Here is a 16,486-nt window from a genome sequence, read left to right as displayed (position 1 = left end):
TGTTGGATCTTTTTTTTATAGTTTCCTCTTTCATAAACTACAAAAGCCAGAATTCTCTGGGATGTTGTGAGAGATACATGAGTATGTGAGTAATGCTCTCATAATACAAAGTACTGAACAAATGCAAAGTTTCAATTCAGACAGATTGAAAAGAGTTGGAGCACTGGTTTCAAGAGTTATTTATTTGTGGAGGTGATATGTGGTGGGATTTTTACTTTGGGATATTCAGATGTTTAGAAGTCTCTTGAACTTCTCTTATAACAAAGTTACGAAAAAGAAAATATTTTCCCTTTAACTGTGATGCTTCTAGTCTGGGCCTCCTGCTTACTACAGTATCATTGTCCAGTTTAGACTACCAAACCATACTGTGTCTCACTTGAGTATGTCATTTTTATAGGTTTCTTGTAATGTCTCCTTTAAGCATGTTCTGCTGTGAGTTTGGTATCGTTCACATGGCTTTGGACTATGCCAATAAGATCATCTTACCTTGTCTTCTGCCTTTCTTTCCCCACCTTATGATTTAGTTTTTCATATGACAGCTGCCTTCTAGTTGACCCAAAAGTTTTAGAAGAGTCACAGTTCCATCTTTCAGTGACTTTTATTGTTCTCCCTTTCAAGGGACATATCACTGATTTTTTTTTTTTAAACATATGTGCTTCTTTAAGGATAAATAGAAGACAGAACAGGAGGAGACAAAAAATTTTAATAAGAACTTTTAAATAAGATTTTAAGAGTTCATTCACTCTTAGATTTTTCCATATCAGGCCAGAGAATCAATTTGCTAAAGAGATGGGCAGATTAGTAAAATGCTGCTTTTTTTTGGCCATAATTTCCTTCATACCTTCTGTTTACCAGTTTACCTAACTTTAAGAATGCTCTTTTAAAAGTCTTAACCTCTGTGTCTTGGTTTGGAGCTTTCTCATTTATCAGAAGCTCTTATGCTCTGAAGTAGCTATTTCTATTGTACATCAGTTAACTCCTTTTGGCCTACTTATTATTTAAAATATCTTTTGCCTTTTACACCCTGCCTATATCTTACACATTTTGCATTAATATCCTCTCCCCATTTCACTTTGCTCATCCTATGGAAATGATTTACTTTTATTTTTTATAAGATAATGTACATGGTTTAATCCAAAAGGTACATAAGGTTTTACAACGAGGAGATTTCCCTTTCACCCCCACCTATCCATGTAGGTAACAAATATTTACAGTTTCTTACAGTATCCTTCCAGAGATATTCTGTATAATAACTAAACAAATCCTATATTCCTTCTTAACCCTTCTAGAAAAAACAGCATGATACTGTCTTAATGTACACTGTTACACTTACTTTCATTCGTATCTTGGGAGATCATTCATGTCAGCATATGAAGCAGTCCCTCATTCCATTCATGGTCTTATGTCAGTTCTACTTTAATCTGAAATTTTAGACATCTTGAATATTCTTCTAGACTGAAGTATTTCTATTGGAATTCTCCATTTAAAATTGATTCAGAAGCCATCTGATAGATTATGTGCAAATAATGATTTCAGATTCTTTTCTTCATGTACAGAAAACCTTATTGTTATAACTAAAAACAAGCTATTAAATGCTAATAAGATAATAAAATTATTTTTATCTTTATAGTTTGAATCAGCTTGGGTACTGACAAATATTGCTTCAGGGAATTCTCTTCAGACGCGGATTGTGATTCAGGCAGGAGCTGTGCCCATCTTCATAGAGTTGCTCAGCTCAGAGTTTGAAGATGTCCAGGAGCAGGTAAAAAAAAATGAAGCAAAGAGAAGCAGGTCAAAGAATATCAGTTTTTCCTTTGGTCTTACATTCAGGGCCTCAGTTTTATCACGTGGCCATGACAAGCCATGGTTCATCACAGGGGGTGTTCTAGAAATCTAAACCAAAATAGAAAATATAGTGAATGTAGGCAGAATTTCTTCCGGAAACATAAAATCCTTTTCCTTCCCCTTCCAATCCTGAAATTTTTGAAGTCCTATATACTCTTTATATTATTATTATTATTATTATTATTATTATTATTATTTTTAAAGATTTTACCTCTAAGTAACCTCTACACCCAGTGGGGTACTCATAACCCAACCAGGATCAAGACTTGCATGCCAGTCCTGAGCCAGCCAGGTACCCAAGCCCTGTATACTTTTCAGACCATGTAAGCAGTTACTGAGCTTTTACTTGTAGAGATCTCTAGTAAGTAGTAGGTCTTTGCCACTTTTATGCAGAAAAAGAATTTTTTATTACTGCAAACTTTATCAAATTTGTAAATATAAATCATTGCTAAATGAGTATGATTTTCTTCTATAGTTTAATTGAGGTATGATTTACATACAAAAAACAGCATATATTTAAAATGTGCCATTTGATAAGCTTTGACATGTATATTACTCATGAAACCATCATCACAGTCAAGGTAATATATTCCTTACCCCCCAAAGTTTAGTAGCTTTCTGCATTTTGATGCTTGTAAGTTCTTTGATTCTTTGTTCATTGTTTTCTTTTGTAAATAAGCTTAGAATACATTTTTATTCCACTGAAAAAGCCATTTGAAAATCTGCTCTGTACCAAGGGCTGTGCTTCCTCAGTAGGGGGCTGGGGCTCCCTGAGGTAAAAAATATGTATAAGAACTGGTTGGTTCCTCCCTTTAAGCTTATACCCTGAGTGTTCACATGTAACTTTATAATATTACTGATCTTCTTCCCCCAATGGCACAACTATTTCATTTGATTCCCTAATAATGAACTTAGAAATGTTAATAGTGTCTATGTGCATGTTGATTAGCTACTATATAATTTTGTAAAGGGTTATTGTGGTATTTTGGCATCTTAGAGAATTGTGTACAACCTGTCATTAATGAGTAATTCTTTCACAGGCAGTCTGGGCTCTTGGCAACATTGCTGGAGATAGTACCATGTGCAGGGACTATGTCTTAGACTGCAATATTCTTCCTCCCCTTTTGCAGTAAGTTTCTATTATTACTGTTTTTTGAATAGTAAAAATATGGAAACTTCCTCAGGAAGCAGTAAGTTTTTGGAAATCATTTTGGATTTTCCACTGTTCTTTTTCATTACAGATATTTTCTTACTAACTTGTTCAGATCATTTCTTCAGACATTCTAGCTTACTCCAGTGTCAGTATTCTGAATTAGTGCTGTTAGAATTAATTCAACTTTATTGTGTGGAGAAAAGCTATTTAAAGATGTGTTTATCAATACCATTAACTGATTTAGTATTTATCTTATGTTATCAGATAATTAATGTCCATTATATAGTTTACCAAGTATCATCATGCTTATAGGTTATTTTCAAAGCAAAACCGCCTGACCATGACTCGGAATGCAGTATGGGCTTTGTCTAATCTCTGTAGAGGGAAAAGTCCACCTCCAGAATTTGCAAAGGTAAGGATTAGGCTTATGGGAAATAGGCAGAAAAAGTACAATTAAAAGAGTGTAGCAATGGATATTAATGTGAACAGAAAGAGATAGTAATTTTTCATAAAATTTAAAATGTAAGAATTTTATCTGTTTCTAGAGAAATAGGGCTTTTTGTTTCTGTGTTAATTTGGAATAAATTTTCATTGGCTGTAAAAAGCTCTGACTTAATCTTAAAACCTAGCATTTTTTGTTTATAGCAAAGTATCTAAAATTCATAATTTCTTAGCTTTAATACCTGTGAAAGTGTCATTAATTTCTTTGGTCCAAAAAGAGTGTTTTTGAACAAGGAATCTCATTCTGAGAATTGGTATATATACTTCTGTCTCTGAAATTATTTTCCTTGGTCTCAGCATTCCCAAAGATGGAAATGCCATTCCCAAAGATGGAAATGCCATTCCCAAAGATGGAAATGCCACTTGGCCTTTTGCTATCCATTTCTAGAAGTATTAAACACCCCAGAAGTTACCAAGTGTGTGCCTGGTTGCCTTTTTTAATTTCTCACCTCACTTCTGGCTTTTATTCCATTGAATTTCATCCTCATTATCATCTTCCCTTTACAGGTTTCCCCCTGTCTGAATGTGCTTTCCTGGTTGCTTTTTGTCAGTGACACTGATGTACTGGCTGATGCCTGCTGGGCCCTCTCATATCTATCTGATGGACCCAATGATAAAATTCAAGCTGTCATTGATGCAGGAGTATGTAGGAGACTTGTGGAGTTGTTGATGTAAGATATCTTAAAGTGTGTATTTTTTTTGTCCCGATGTTTGTTAGTTTTCTAGATGCTGATAAATACTAAGTAATACACTATACTGATTTATTGTGCTTTGGGCTGCTCCATTTTGTTATTTACTTATATTGATGTCAGATCTATTTTACATAAGCCTCTATAAGTTTTGAGGCTTATGTAAAGAACTGCTCACCCTTTTGCTGTGAGCAGTCTTTTAGTGGGAACATTTATAAAACTCTGATCTGTGTAATTCCAGTTAGTGATAAATGACCTGAGACCAACCCCTGGATAGATAGCAAAAGGCATATTGCCACTAAAAGTCATTCCTTATCATTGTCTTATTTAGAGCTTAATCTAGACTGTGAATTTTATTTTGCTATATCTCTTTTTGATGCCTTTGCATAAATAATTTATGGCTGTATTAACCAAATTTTTAAACAATTCTATAGAAGAAAAAAAATTAGACTGATAACATAATGGGGAAATGGCACATTTACTAGCCACATGAAATTTAATTGAAGTAAATACAAAGTAGATGCAAGGAGACATTACCCCAAACATGATATGTGGAATGGATCAGATGAACTTAATGTACAGAATACAAAACTCTGGGAGTATAGCTGACCACAAACTGGGTACGGATGAGCAGCATAATGCTGTTAGGAATTAAAAGGCAGATGAAGCTGCAGGAGGCAGAAGTGCAGTGCTCAAAATCTGGGAAGTAATCTTTTAATTCTTTAGTCACTAGATTATGGATTATGGTATATTTTAACATTTTAGTCATCAGGTCCTAAAATAAATGTGAAGGAACTGGCACAGTTTTGAGAAGACTGATTAGTCTCATTAAATGGAAAAGAAAAGAGAATTTTTAAGGGCAGCTTAAGGATATTAGTTTGAAATTAAAACTTTCAAGAAGCTGTTTTCACATATGTAAAGGGTTTCATGGAGAGTATATTTTTGACTGGTAAGTCAGCTGAGATTTAGTAGAAAAGAGTTCACTCTTTGAAGTGTGAAGCCGGGCTCTCATTTTCAAGTTAGTTCAACTATTGGCATATTTTCAACTCTGAAAATTATAACTTATAAAACTTAAAAGTGCTCTGTCAGTGTTAATTATTGCTGCCCATTATCTCAGCGACCATAAAGACCCAAGTAAAGAGGAAGTGAAAACTATATTACTAAAGAATGAGAGGGAAATCCTGGAATCCAGGTGATGGAATACCTGGCAAAGATTAAGAGAGATTTGTAGTTTTTATCCAAAAGTGCTAAATAAAGGGAAAGATCACTCCTCTAGGGATACCAAATCCATCCTCCTAGGGTTCCCTTACCAACTACTGTAGGTTCCTTTGTGCTCTAATATAATTTCACATTATTTGATTTGGATTTCAGCCCTAAGGAAGAGACTAAGGATAGAACTGTTGGATTAATATTTCTTTTTATGGTTACAGGCATAATGATTATAAAGTGGTGTCTCCTGCTTTGCGGGCTGTGGGAAACATTGTCACAGGTGATGATATTCAGACACAGGTATGACTAGTGGTGACTACTTTTTTCCCTTCAGAAACAGTACATTGAACTCCATGATTATGTTTCTATGATGGTATTCAGCTCCATGTTTTGTTTCATTAATGTTTGTCCAAAAATGATGCCTTAGGCAGCTACTGTAATACCTTTACTGTCTGTATCTTGATCTATTGCTTGTAGCAATTTTGGGTTCCCTTTGGTTACTCAGGCTGATTTCCCACTACTTGAAGTGGTTCTTGGGAGCTTCAGTAGCCTCCAGTAGCATCCTTTCTCTGTCATCTTCATCTCATCTCTGATAGCTTCCTTCTTTTTCCTTCTTTTTGTACTTACTAAATCTCTTATGTAAGGAGAATTTTTCCTTCCTTGTTCTTTTTTTTTTTGAGAAAGAGATAACAAGCAGGGAAGGGCAAAGGGAGAGAGACTCTCAAGTCTCAAGCAGGCTCCATGCTCAGCAATGATGCAGGGCTCAGTCTCATGACCTTGAGACCATGACCTGAGCCAACACCAATATTCAGATGCTCTGCTGACTGTGCCACCCAGGTGCCCTTTCTTTCCTTGTTCCTTTTTTTTTATTAAAAAAATTTTTTTAATGTTTTACTTATTTCTGAGAGAGAGAGAGAGAGACAGTGTGAGCAGGGGAGGGTCAGAGAGAGAGGGAGACACAGAATCTGAAACAGGCTTCAGGCTCTGAGCTGGCTGTTAGCACCGAGCCCGACACAGGACTTGAACCCATGAACCGTGAGATCATGACCTGAGCCGAAGTTGGTTGCTTAACCAACTGAGCCACCCAGTCACTCTTTACCTTGTTCTTAATGTCACTCCCACTCAACTTCTGTATCAAGATATATCATTCACAGTGGCTTGTTTTTGATCTCTCTGATGCATTGGCATTGTCTTTAAAATTCTTTTCCTAATCTTCTATGGTGGTCAATATTTTGGGTCTTCTGCCTGCTGGACCACTTCTTAGCAAGTTCCTATTTCCTGTTCTTTCTTGTTTGTGGAATTATCTCCTGGAGAGGATAATTATTCATTGATTTTATTTATAACTTCAGCTGTCACCCTGGTGCAGCTTGATTGAGAATTGAGAATTAGATTTTAGTCATAACTTATTTAACCAGCTCTGACTTGGGGGAAGAGATTTAATGTCTTCACTTTTCTAATCCCTAAAATTTGGATTTGTACTCAAAGGTGTCTTCCAAATCTAGTATTTACTTTAAATTTATGCTGCCAGAAGGGAACTCATTATTTTCTCTGGTATATCTGGATCTCTGCTTATTTGTTACCTATGTCATTGAATGGCACCAACGCTTGATCAAGCTAAAAACCTGGATATTAGCTGGTTTATTTCCGTTTTCCACCTCTCTCATCAGTCACTAGCCACTATCTCTACTCATCCCTTGCATTTCTTGCTTCATTCCTGATTCACCAGAAGGATGCTTATAAACTGCAAATTTGATCATGTCATTCTCTTACCTAAAATCTTTTAATGGCCCTCTGTTGTCCTTTGAGGGTGTTGAAGATGCTTTAAAATCTGGCACCAGTATTAATGGAATGCTGTGTAACAGAATGAGGAAGGCCTTAAGCACTGATACAGAAATATCTATCCCCAGGTTGGGGCACCTCGGTGGCTTAGTCGGTTGAGTGTCTGACTTCAGCTTAGGTCATGGTCTCACAGTTTGTGGGTTTGGGCCCTGTGTCAGGCTCTTTGCTGACAGCTCAGAGCCTGGATGGAACCTGTTTCTGATTCTCTCTCTCTGCCCCTTTCCTTCTTGTGCTCTCTCTCAAAAATAAATAAAGATTAAAAAAAAATCTCCAGTTTCTGTCATTTAAAAAGAAAATCAAGGGGCAGAATAATGTGCAGAATATATTACTATTTATATTAAAGGAGACAGAGAGAAGAAAATTATATGTTTGATTATATTTGCATACAAATTCTCTAGAAGAATACATAGGAAACTAATAATATTGGTTGTTTCTGTGGAGAATTGGGTTGCTGGCATACAGGAATGGAAAGGAGGCTTTTAACTATATAGTCCTTATTTGCTCTTCAAAAAAAAGGTTCTTTCTCTCCCCATACCATGCTCTGTGCTTTTGCCATGTTTATTCCTTAAATTAGTTATGACCACATTCAGCCCTAAGATTTAACACAAGCGTGCTTCCTTCTGCTCAGAACATATGCTTGCATCCCCATTCCTGCTTTTAACCACTGTCTCACACTAATGCACACTCTGCCCCTAATGCTGCCTCATTCTTTAGGTCTTCCTCTTAGTATTATTTTCTCTGTGAAGCCATGTTTGCTACCAGACTCTCAGGTTAGATGTGCCTTCTTTTGTTTCATCCATCATAACACTTCTCACACTGCGTTGTAACTATCTCACTAGATTGTAAGCTTCTGGGGGGAATGGTGTTGATCTTGTTAATTTTTGTGCCTCTTTAGTCTTAATAGTTCCTGGCACAGTGTATAATACTGAATGAATGAATGAAGTTCTGTATCTATACACCTAGTTCTGATGTCCCTCAGGTTCTACTCCTTGGTCTCCAGTAGGCTGTTAAATATTTCTGCTGGCATGTCTCACATTTGTCTCTCTCAGTTTATCTTCTATCCAGAAGTCAGTTCCAGTTCTTAGTTTTTTTCTCCCATTTCAGTTAATGAGGTAGCTATTAATTCCTACTTGAAACTTTGCAGTTGTATTTGGTGTCTCCATCTCTCACACCTTGTATAGTAAGTCTCCAGCTCTTGTTAATTCTTTGTGTTTCAGTATCCACATCTAATTACCTAGAACCTTGAAAGAATTTGTACTTTAAGATTTTAGTCTCATTCTTCCTCGTAGCCTGCTTTAACTTTGGGAGTTACCAAACTCTTCCTTAATAGCCTTACTGCTCAATTCTTTTATTATTTCGGTACTTTGTTGTAGCTTGTCTCAGCATTTTTTAGTTTCCAGCCTTTCTTATCTGCTGTGTCCTCCCTCTTGTTTGCTTATGAAATCCTATCCATGTTTCAAGGCAATTCCCATCCCGCCCCCATGAAGTCTTTTTTCCTTTCTACTCCACAAGTATTTTCTTTAACTTGTGACAGGTTTATTTTTTTAATTGTTTTTTGTTTATTTTCTAGACCACATCTTTGGCATTTAAAAAATTGCTTTGTAATATCTTTTATACTATTAAGCAGCTTAACAATAGCTTACAACCCTCGTCTTTTATACTTTTAAGGTTGTGCCTCTTTAAACACAAGTTTTAGTACTTTTTGAGCTGTATTAATAGGCAACAAATGGCTTCCTTTTAATTTGCATTTCTTTCATTACTTGTGAGGTAATATATTAGAAGTGTAGTCTCTCTTAACAATTTATGTATTAAAAAGACAGCGACCGTCTTATCTGTTGCAATTTTTTTTCTGCATTACATAGTGTACATTTTAAATTTTGTATTTTTTTGACATGCAAATATTTCTATTTGATGAAATTTTAGGGTCACCTGGGTGGCTCAGTCGGTTAAGCATCCGTCTTTGGCTCAGGTCATGATCTCACAGTTAGTGGGTTCGAGCCCTGCATCGGGCTCTGTGTGGACAGCTAGCTCAGAGCCTGGAGCCTGTTTCAGATTCTGTATCTCCCTCTCTCTGGCCTTCCCCTGTTCACACGGTCTCTATCTATCAGAAATAAATAAAACATTTTTAAAAAACAAAAAAATTAAAGGAATTTTAATATTTCCCCTATAATTTCTTCCATTGTTTTTATGCTTTGAAAGTCCTAAATCCGCTGTTTACTGATAGTTATGTTTTATGGTGTCTTTTTTTAGTGTTTACTCTTTAAATTGGTTGTGGGTTTATTTGGTAACAGGTTAAGAATTAACTTTTTAAAAATTTTTTCTCAAAAATAAGAAAATGGTTTTCAATGAGTTAACCTCAGGAAGAACTTTATTATATATTTATAAATTCCTTATAAATACCTGCATTTGTTCCTGGACTAGATATCTGTTCTCTTGTTCAGTGATTGATTCTTGAGCTCACCACATAATATTTCAATCATTGTAACTTCATAATATTAGTTTTGGTAGGGTAGATTTCCTTTATGTGTGTTTGTCTTACTCTTTCTCACCTTTGTAAGCTGCATGATAGCCAGGGACCTATCCTTTTTCATCTTTGTGTCTTCTAACGCACCTAGTGTACTTCATTATGTATTTGTTCATTGTCGACCAGGTAGAGTGTTATCAGGAGATGTAAAAATCTGAGGCCTGAATTTCTGGCCACTTCATATATTTACCCATCCAAAAGACTTATTATGCTGTAGGGATGGGAAGATGAAGGACTAATACATTATTGTACCTTATGAAGTAGCAGTTGTTCAGTTGTAATGTATATAGCAGAACTGCTTTGGTAGTCTTAGAAATGAATTCTTGTTGACAGTGAATACTTTTTTACATATAAAGTTATTTTTAAAATTTCAAGGGGAGACATTATATCTTTGCCTATATTGTTCCTAAAATAAATGAGTTAAAGATTTACTTCTCTTTGGATCAATCCAGAATAAGTTTCAAACTTTTCCTTTTAGGTCATTTTGAATTGCTCAGCTCTGCAGAGTTTATTGCATTTGCTGAGTAGCCCAAAGGAATCTATCAAAAAGGAAGCATGTTGGACAATATCTAATATCACAGCTGGGAATAGAGCACAGATCCAGGTAATCCCATAGCATCTGTCTTCTTTCTTCTATTTTTATTGATAAGGTTTAGGTTTTTTTCAGTTGGCCTTACATTTCTTTTTTCCATTATTGCCTTGCAGACCATTAATTTCCAAGATTTTTGTTTTGTTTAGTTTACGCATTTTTTTATCCTATCTTACAGATTTTTGAAACTTCTACTTTGGCCTTGGTTTTTCCCTGTACCTTTAGTATTTGATGTTGTGTCAAGACCTGAGAGAGTGTCTTGTATTTTTGAAATGTTCTAATGGTCTTTATACAAAATAGATTGGCTTTACTCTTGCCAAGTAAAATATTTTTTTCTAGTGGACCTCATCTATTGGATAACTTCAGTTTTTCATAAAACCTTTGGGGACCCATTTTTCTCTAAAGGTTATCCTTTAATTTTGTTCTTCTGTTAGGTGGGAGAGTAACCCCCCACAGAAGATAAGCAGTGGGCCAAAGGCTTCAGCATAGGTCATGAAAAAGGCTGAACAACTGGTTGTAAAAGATAAAACATAGACCTATGGGTCTTTGAGCTGAGGAGAATCATAGAGGTTATCTCATCCAATATGCTTATTTATTTAAGGATGAAACTGAAAAATGATTCATTCAGGGGAACCCCTAGTAAATGACAGATCAAGATGAAGTGTCTTTCCACTAAACTTTGCTGACTTTTTTCACTAGTGTAATAAGAGTTCTTGATCAGGAAAGCATGGTTAGTCATCCCCAGAATGCTGCCAGGGACTGACACTGATAGCGACTGCAGTTCATACCATAGCATACAAAGGGATTTCAGCAATAGTTGATTACCTCCTACTGTTAGGCTCTTATGTAGAATTCCTCAGTTTCTTGATAGAGGAAATGATGTGAACCAATTTTAGGTTCTTGAGCTAAGGAGAAACATGAAGAAAGTAATTTGAAGCAGACGATTTTAGCGTGTGTATATGAGATGGGGTGAGTAAAAGTACTCTGCCTTATTATAGGCTGTACTGGTAAATAATCTGGGAGTTGGTAAATTGGAATTGGATTGTGGCTATGGTAAAAAGGAAGGAAAAAGGTGGCTCAGGGTTTTAAATTGAGAATGTAGAGGAGACTTAGTGACTGATGAAATTTAGAATAAATAAATACAAATACAAAAAAGAGCCTTTGTAAATACAAAAAGAGAGGTTTGAGAGGAGACCTGATGTAGAGGGTGGATGATATGTTTGAAGTGATTAGCAGATCTAAAGCAAGCTGTTGGCCATTTAGGGCTAGGGCACCAAAAGTGAGGACTGGAGGGTTACATCACAAGTTGGATGCTCTGAACAAAAGGAGACTAGCAGAGGAACAGAAAATTGAACTTCTGTACTTTGTTACTGTGGGTGGAATGAGAGAGGACAAAGAGAAAAGAACTCTAGATTATAAGAACGCAGACTCCAGGGAGACTGTTATCAGTGTACCGAGTACATTTGAAAGGTCACAGGGGTAAGGGACTTCTTCCAGCTAATTTCAGTGTCATTACTGAAGCCAGCTAAAAAGTTATAATTAGTACCATGAACATTTTTACAAATTTTGTAATTTCCCTTTTTGATTTAATTTTTAAATTTCAGACTGTGATAGATGCCAACATTTTCCCAGCCCTCATTAGTATATTACAAACTGCTGAGTTTCGGACAAGGAAAGAAGCAGCTTGGGCCATCACAAATGCAACTTCTGGAGGATCAGCTGAACAGATCAAGTAAGTACTAGCCAAGTAGCATCTTGTAAGTTAAAGGAAAAATGATTATACCTACCAGTGATGAATGCTCAATTCTAATCTCTTGGAATACTGTTCTAAGTTTAATAACTAGAGTCATGTATATTTAATTCTTCTCCCACTCCCTCCTGTTGAAATAATTCCAGGATAAAAGATGTAAGGCATGGTTGAGGTTTGAGACAATAGAAGTATTTATAGGGTAACTTTAGTCTACTCCGGAGCTTTTTGGTCAGAAACAGGTAATTTAGAAGGTTATTTGTAGAAACCTTAAGGATCCAACCTTGGTATCTAATTCTTGCCATTTTTTAAAAATGTTTTTTAAAATTTATTTCTGAGAGAGAGACACACACAGAGTGTGAGCCTGGGAGGGGCAGAGAGGGAAACACAGAATTGGAATCAGGCTCCAGGCTCTTGAGCTGTCAGCACAGAGCCCATTTTGGGGCTTGAACTCGTGAACCATGAAATCATGACCCGAGCCAAAGTCTGACACTTAACCGACTGAGACACCCAGGCACCTCTAATCTTGCCATTTTTAGTTCAGATGTCTTAATAGAACGGGATCAGACTTGAAAGAGAAATCTCTTTTAGAATAAAGTGCCAAATTCAGTAGAGGCAAGTGTCTCCTGAAGTCCTGTAGTATTCAATAAAGAGAGATCTGTATTAGCCTGAGACTTAAATGCTCCTTGGGTGGCTTATAATCTTAATGGTTAGAGAAGGCATAAATATGGACAGGAATCAATTCCTCAGAGGAACATCATATAATTAAATGCTAACTTACGGACATTTAGTATTTCGGATAGATAAAAGATTAATGATGAAGGGGAAAATGGAACCTAGACTCTTCTTAGTCTGCTGTAACTTTCTTTATGGGGGGAAGATGATTTCAAATGAGTGTTGAAGTACTAATCCCTTCCTCATATAATATCAGAAAAATACAACTACTTCTTATATTGTTGCTTTGTGGGTTAAATGTTGGCACTTAACTATAATTTTTAGTGCTCTGTTAGGAATTTTAAAATGTAAAAGGTAAAGTAGTCCTAACATTTCAGGAATTGATTAGATACAGAGGATAACTCTGTACCTGAAATAGTATTTAATTAGATTAACACATTTCATCTTAATTAAATCCATTAATAGCTATTTGTAAATAGTGATTTTGGTAAAGTCCATCATGGACAAGTTTTCAGGAAGATTTCAAGTGGTCTTCAGAAGCATTTTGTATGAGATTGGCGCCTGGGTGGCTTAGTCGGTTAAGCATCCGACTTTCGCTTGGGTCATGATCTCGCGGTTCGTGGGTTCGAGCCCCGCGTCGGGCTCTGTGCTGACTGCCAGCTCAGAGCCTGGAGCCTCTTTCGGTCTGTGACTCCCTCTCTCTCTGACCCTCCCCTGCTCACGCTGTCTCTCTCTCTCCTAGAAATAAATAAAACATAAAAAAAAAATTTTAAAGAAAAAAAAAGAAGCATTTTGTATGAGATTAGGTCTTTTTCAACCTCCTAAGATTCTGTTTTTGGGATACTATTATTATAAATATGCCACCACCGGTAATGGCATTTATCCCAGTAATGGCAGTAGTAAGTAACGTAGAAGATAGATGCTTTCTTATTTGAAATTGTTAAACTGTACACATATTTCTAAAACATTTCTAGGGACGCCTGAGTGCCTCAGTCGGTTAAGCATCTGACTTTGGCTCAAGTCATGATCTCACAGTTCATGGGTTTGAGCCCCACGTCTGGCTCTAGCCCAGAGCCTGGAATCTGCTTCATTCAGATTCTGTGACTCCCTCTCTTTCTGCCCCTCCCCTGCTTTTGCTCTGTCTCTCAAATATTAAAAAAAATTTTTTTTTAATTTCTAAAATACTGTGGTATATTTCATTAGGAAGTATTCAGAGTTATTTAGCTGTTAGTGAAGAGTAGAAAGGCTACTATTCCTTTTTAAAATTCAGTATAGGTATTTAATATTAATGAAGTTTATTATCAATCTCCTAGCAGTTGCTTCTTAAATGAAGAGTTATCTTAAAAAATTATTACAAAAATATTATAGTCCAAATTACAGAAAATAAACTAATAAAAGACATCTGGGTGGTTTTTGCTTACTCTTGTTGAGTAGACAAGATTTAGATGCAAGAACCAATTAGAGTAACTTGGAAATATCCATAATTTTAGGTTAGATATAATGAAATGCTAAACATACCTTGGTTCTTAAGAATGAAGAATCAAGGGTATGGCTTTGACTTAAAGTTTAATGAAAGAGAAGAAACTTGCTATTTGGGTAGATACTTGGTTATTTGGAGGAGAGAAGATGGCAGGGGAAATGAGAGAACGTGTATAGATAATGTTATTGGAAGAGGCAAATCAATATTGCCATAGGTTATTCTTTTGCAGGATGAGGAATTGATGGGCTTTGGAAACTGGGATTGGGGCTTACTGTCATCTGAGTGTCTTTAGTCTTAAGAGTAATATGAAGAACATAGTATTTTGAGCAGAGAAAAGAGTAATTAAGATGCTCTTAACATCTTAATTAACATAGCGTACAGTGATGGCCAGGATTAAGATAATACTTACAGCAGGAATTATGGATCTTGATATCGGAAAGAAGGATCTGTAGCACTTGTTGGCAGGCTCTAAGTAGCAAGGAAAGGGAAGAGTTAAAGATAACTGGGGAAAACAGTAGATAGGTGCCCCTTCATAAAAATTAGGACACAGTGGAAGCAGTAGTATATAATAGTGGTGATTAATCTCTTTGTACTTTTTCTTTATGCTTTTCTATGTTTTCCACAAAAACTTGGTTTTTGTTTTATAAGAAAAACAATGAGAATGATACAGATAGGTTCAGGGAATGGTTGACAGGTTTTGGTGACTCAAAACTATGGTGTAAAGGAAAGGAGAAATGGTAGAAATGGCTTTAAGCTTGATTTCTGTTAATAAGATATATAGCCTTTGTCAGTAAACATTTAAATAAAGTTAGACGTAATACTATTAAATTCATTCCTGAGTAAATAATAACGCTAAATACGATATGAACCTACTTAAAAAATTAAAAACTTTTTAGAAGAACATTTTGTTTTTATAGGAGAGTTGAGATGATAGTACATACATAGTTCTTATATACTTCATTCCCTGTAGTGTCTTCTGTTAACCTCTCATATTTAGTGGGACTATGTTTGTTAATGAACCAGTACCAATATATTATGAACTAAAGTTCATAGTTGATATTAAGAATCACTTTTTGTGTTGTACAGTTCTATAGGTTTTGGTGAATGCATGTCCTGTTTCTACTACTGTTGTGTCATAGAGTCACACTGCCCTAAAAATCCCCTCTGCTTCACCTGTTCATCACTGTTCCTATACCCCCACCCCTCAAATCTTTGGCAACCACTATACTTTTTATTGTCTTTGTAAAAGTTTTGTCTTTTCCAGAATGTCATGTTTGGAATCCTATAGTGTGGAGTCTTTTCAGACTGGCTTCTTTCCCTTAGCACATCTAAGTCTCCTTCATGTCTTTTCGTGGCTTGATAGGTTCTTTTTATGACTGAATAATATTCCATGTCCGGATACACTACGGTTTATTTATCCATTCGCCTATTGAAGAATATCTTGGTTGCTTCTAGGTTTTGGCAGTTGCGAACAAAACTGCTGTAAACATTTGTTTACAGGTTTTTGTGTGGACCTAAGTTTTCATCCGAGTTGGGTGAATGTCCAGAGTATGATTGCTGGATTGTATGGGAAGCTTTGTAAAAAAAAAACCCCTAGCTGTCTTCCAAAGTGATTATCCTATGTTGCATTTCCACAAGCAAAAAACATGAGTTCCTTGGGGCGCCTGGGTGGCTTAGTCGGTTGAGCGTCCGACTTTCGCTTAGGTCATGATCTCGCGGTTCGTGGGTTCGAGCCCCGCGTCGGGCTCTGTGCTGACTGCCAGCTCAGAGCCTGGAGCCTGTTTCAGTCTGTGACTCCCTCTCTCTGACCCTCCCCTGCTCACGCTGTATCTCTCTCTCTGCTAGAAATAAATAAAATATTTAAAAAAAAAAACAAAAAACAAAAAAAAACATGAGTTCCTTTTGCCCCATATTCTTATTAGCATTTGGTACTGTCAAGTATTTTGGATTTTAATCATTTTAATAGGTGTGGCATCATTGTTTTAATTTGTAGTCCTCTAATGACATAATGATACTGAGCATCTTTTCATATCTTACTTGCCATCAAGAGTATCTTTGGTGAGACGTATGTTCTGGTCGTTTGCTGGTTTTTAAATTGAATTATTCATCTTCTTGGAGTTTCAGGGGTTCTTTGTACAGAATAGAACTGGCCTGGTGAGCCCATGGTGGCTTTAGCACCTGTTTCAGAGGTGTGGTTATCTATAGGAACAAAACAAAAGGATACAGTTTTGACAA

General features: G+C 36.1%; 1 protein-coding gene and 1 long non-coding RNA gene across 2 annotated transcripts in view; one reads left to right on the top strand and one right to left on the bottom strand.

Annotated features, from left to right (window-relative positions):
- Positions 1–16,486, top strand: part of KPNA1 (karyopherin subunit alpha 1) — a 66,632-nt gene that overhangs the window by 45,720 nt on the left and 4,426 nt on the right. Inside the window, exons 6-12 of the mRNA XM_039240608.1 lie at positions 1,631–1,762; positions 2,886–2,974; positions 3,311–3,410; positions 4,007–4,170; positions 5,619–5,697; positions 10,239–10,364; positions 11,954–12,081. Of these exons, the coding sequence (XP_039096539.1) occupies positions 1,631–1,762; positions 2,886–2,974; positions 3,311–3,410; positions 4,007–4,170; positions 5,619–5,697; positions 10,239–10,364; positions 11,954–12,081 (818 nt within the window). The remainder of the gene's footprint in view (positions 1–1,630; positions 1,763–2,885; positions 2,975–3,310; positions 3,411–4,006; positions 4,171–5,618; positions 5,698–10,238; positions 10,365–11,953; positions 12,082–16,486) is intronic.
- On the bottom strand, positions 1,683–16,446 carry LOC120237359. The gene is made up of 3 exons (XR_005529930.1): positions 16,289–16,446; positions 14,661–14,719; positions 1,683–1,893 (listed from the first exon to the last, which is right to left on the bottom strand). It is a non-coding gene; the product is annotated as an uncharacterized LOC120237359 (long non-coding RNA).

This window comes from Hyaena hyaena, unplaced genomic scaffold (assembly GCF_003009895.1).
Source record: "Hyaena hyaena isolate Hyena2069 unplaced genomic scaffold, ASM300989v1 scaffold_180, whole genome shotgun sequence".
In the NCBI taxonomy this organism is placed as follows: domain Eukaryota; kingdom Metazoa; phylum Chordata; class Mammalia; order Carnivora; family Hyaenidae; genus Hyaena; species Hyaena hyaena.
Note: the sequence above shows the minus strand (reverse complement) of the source record. Positions and strands in the feature narration are given on the sequence as shown.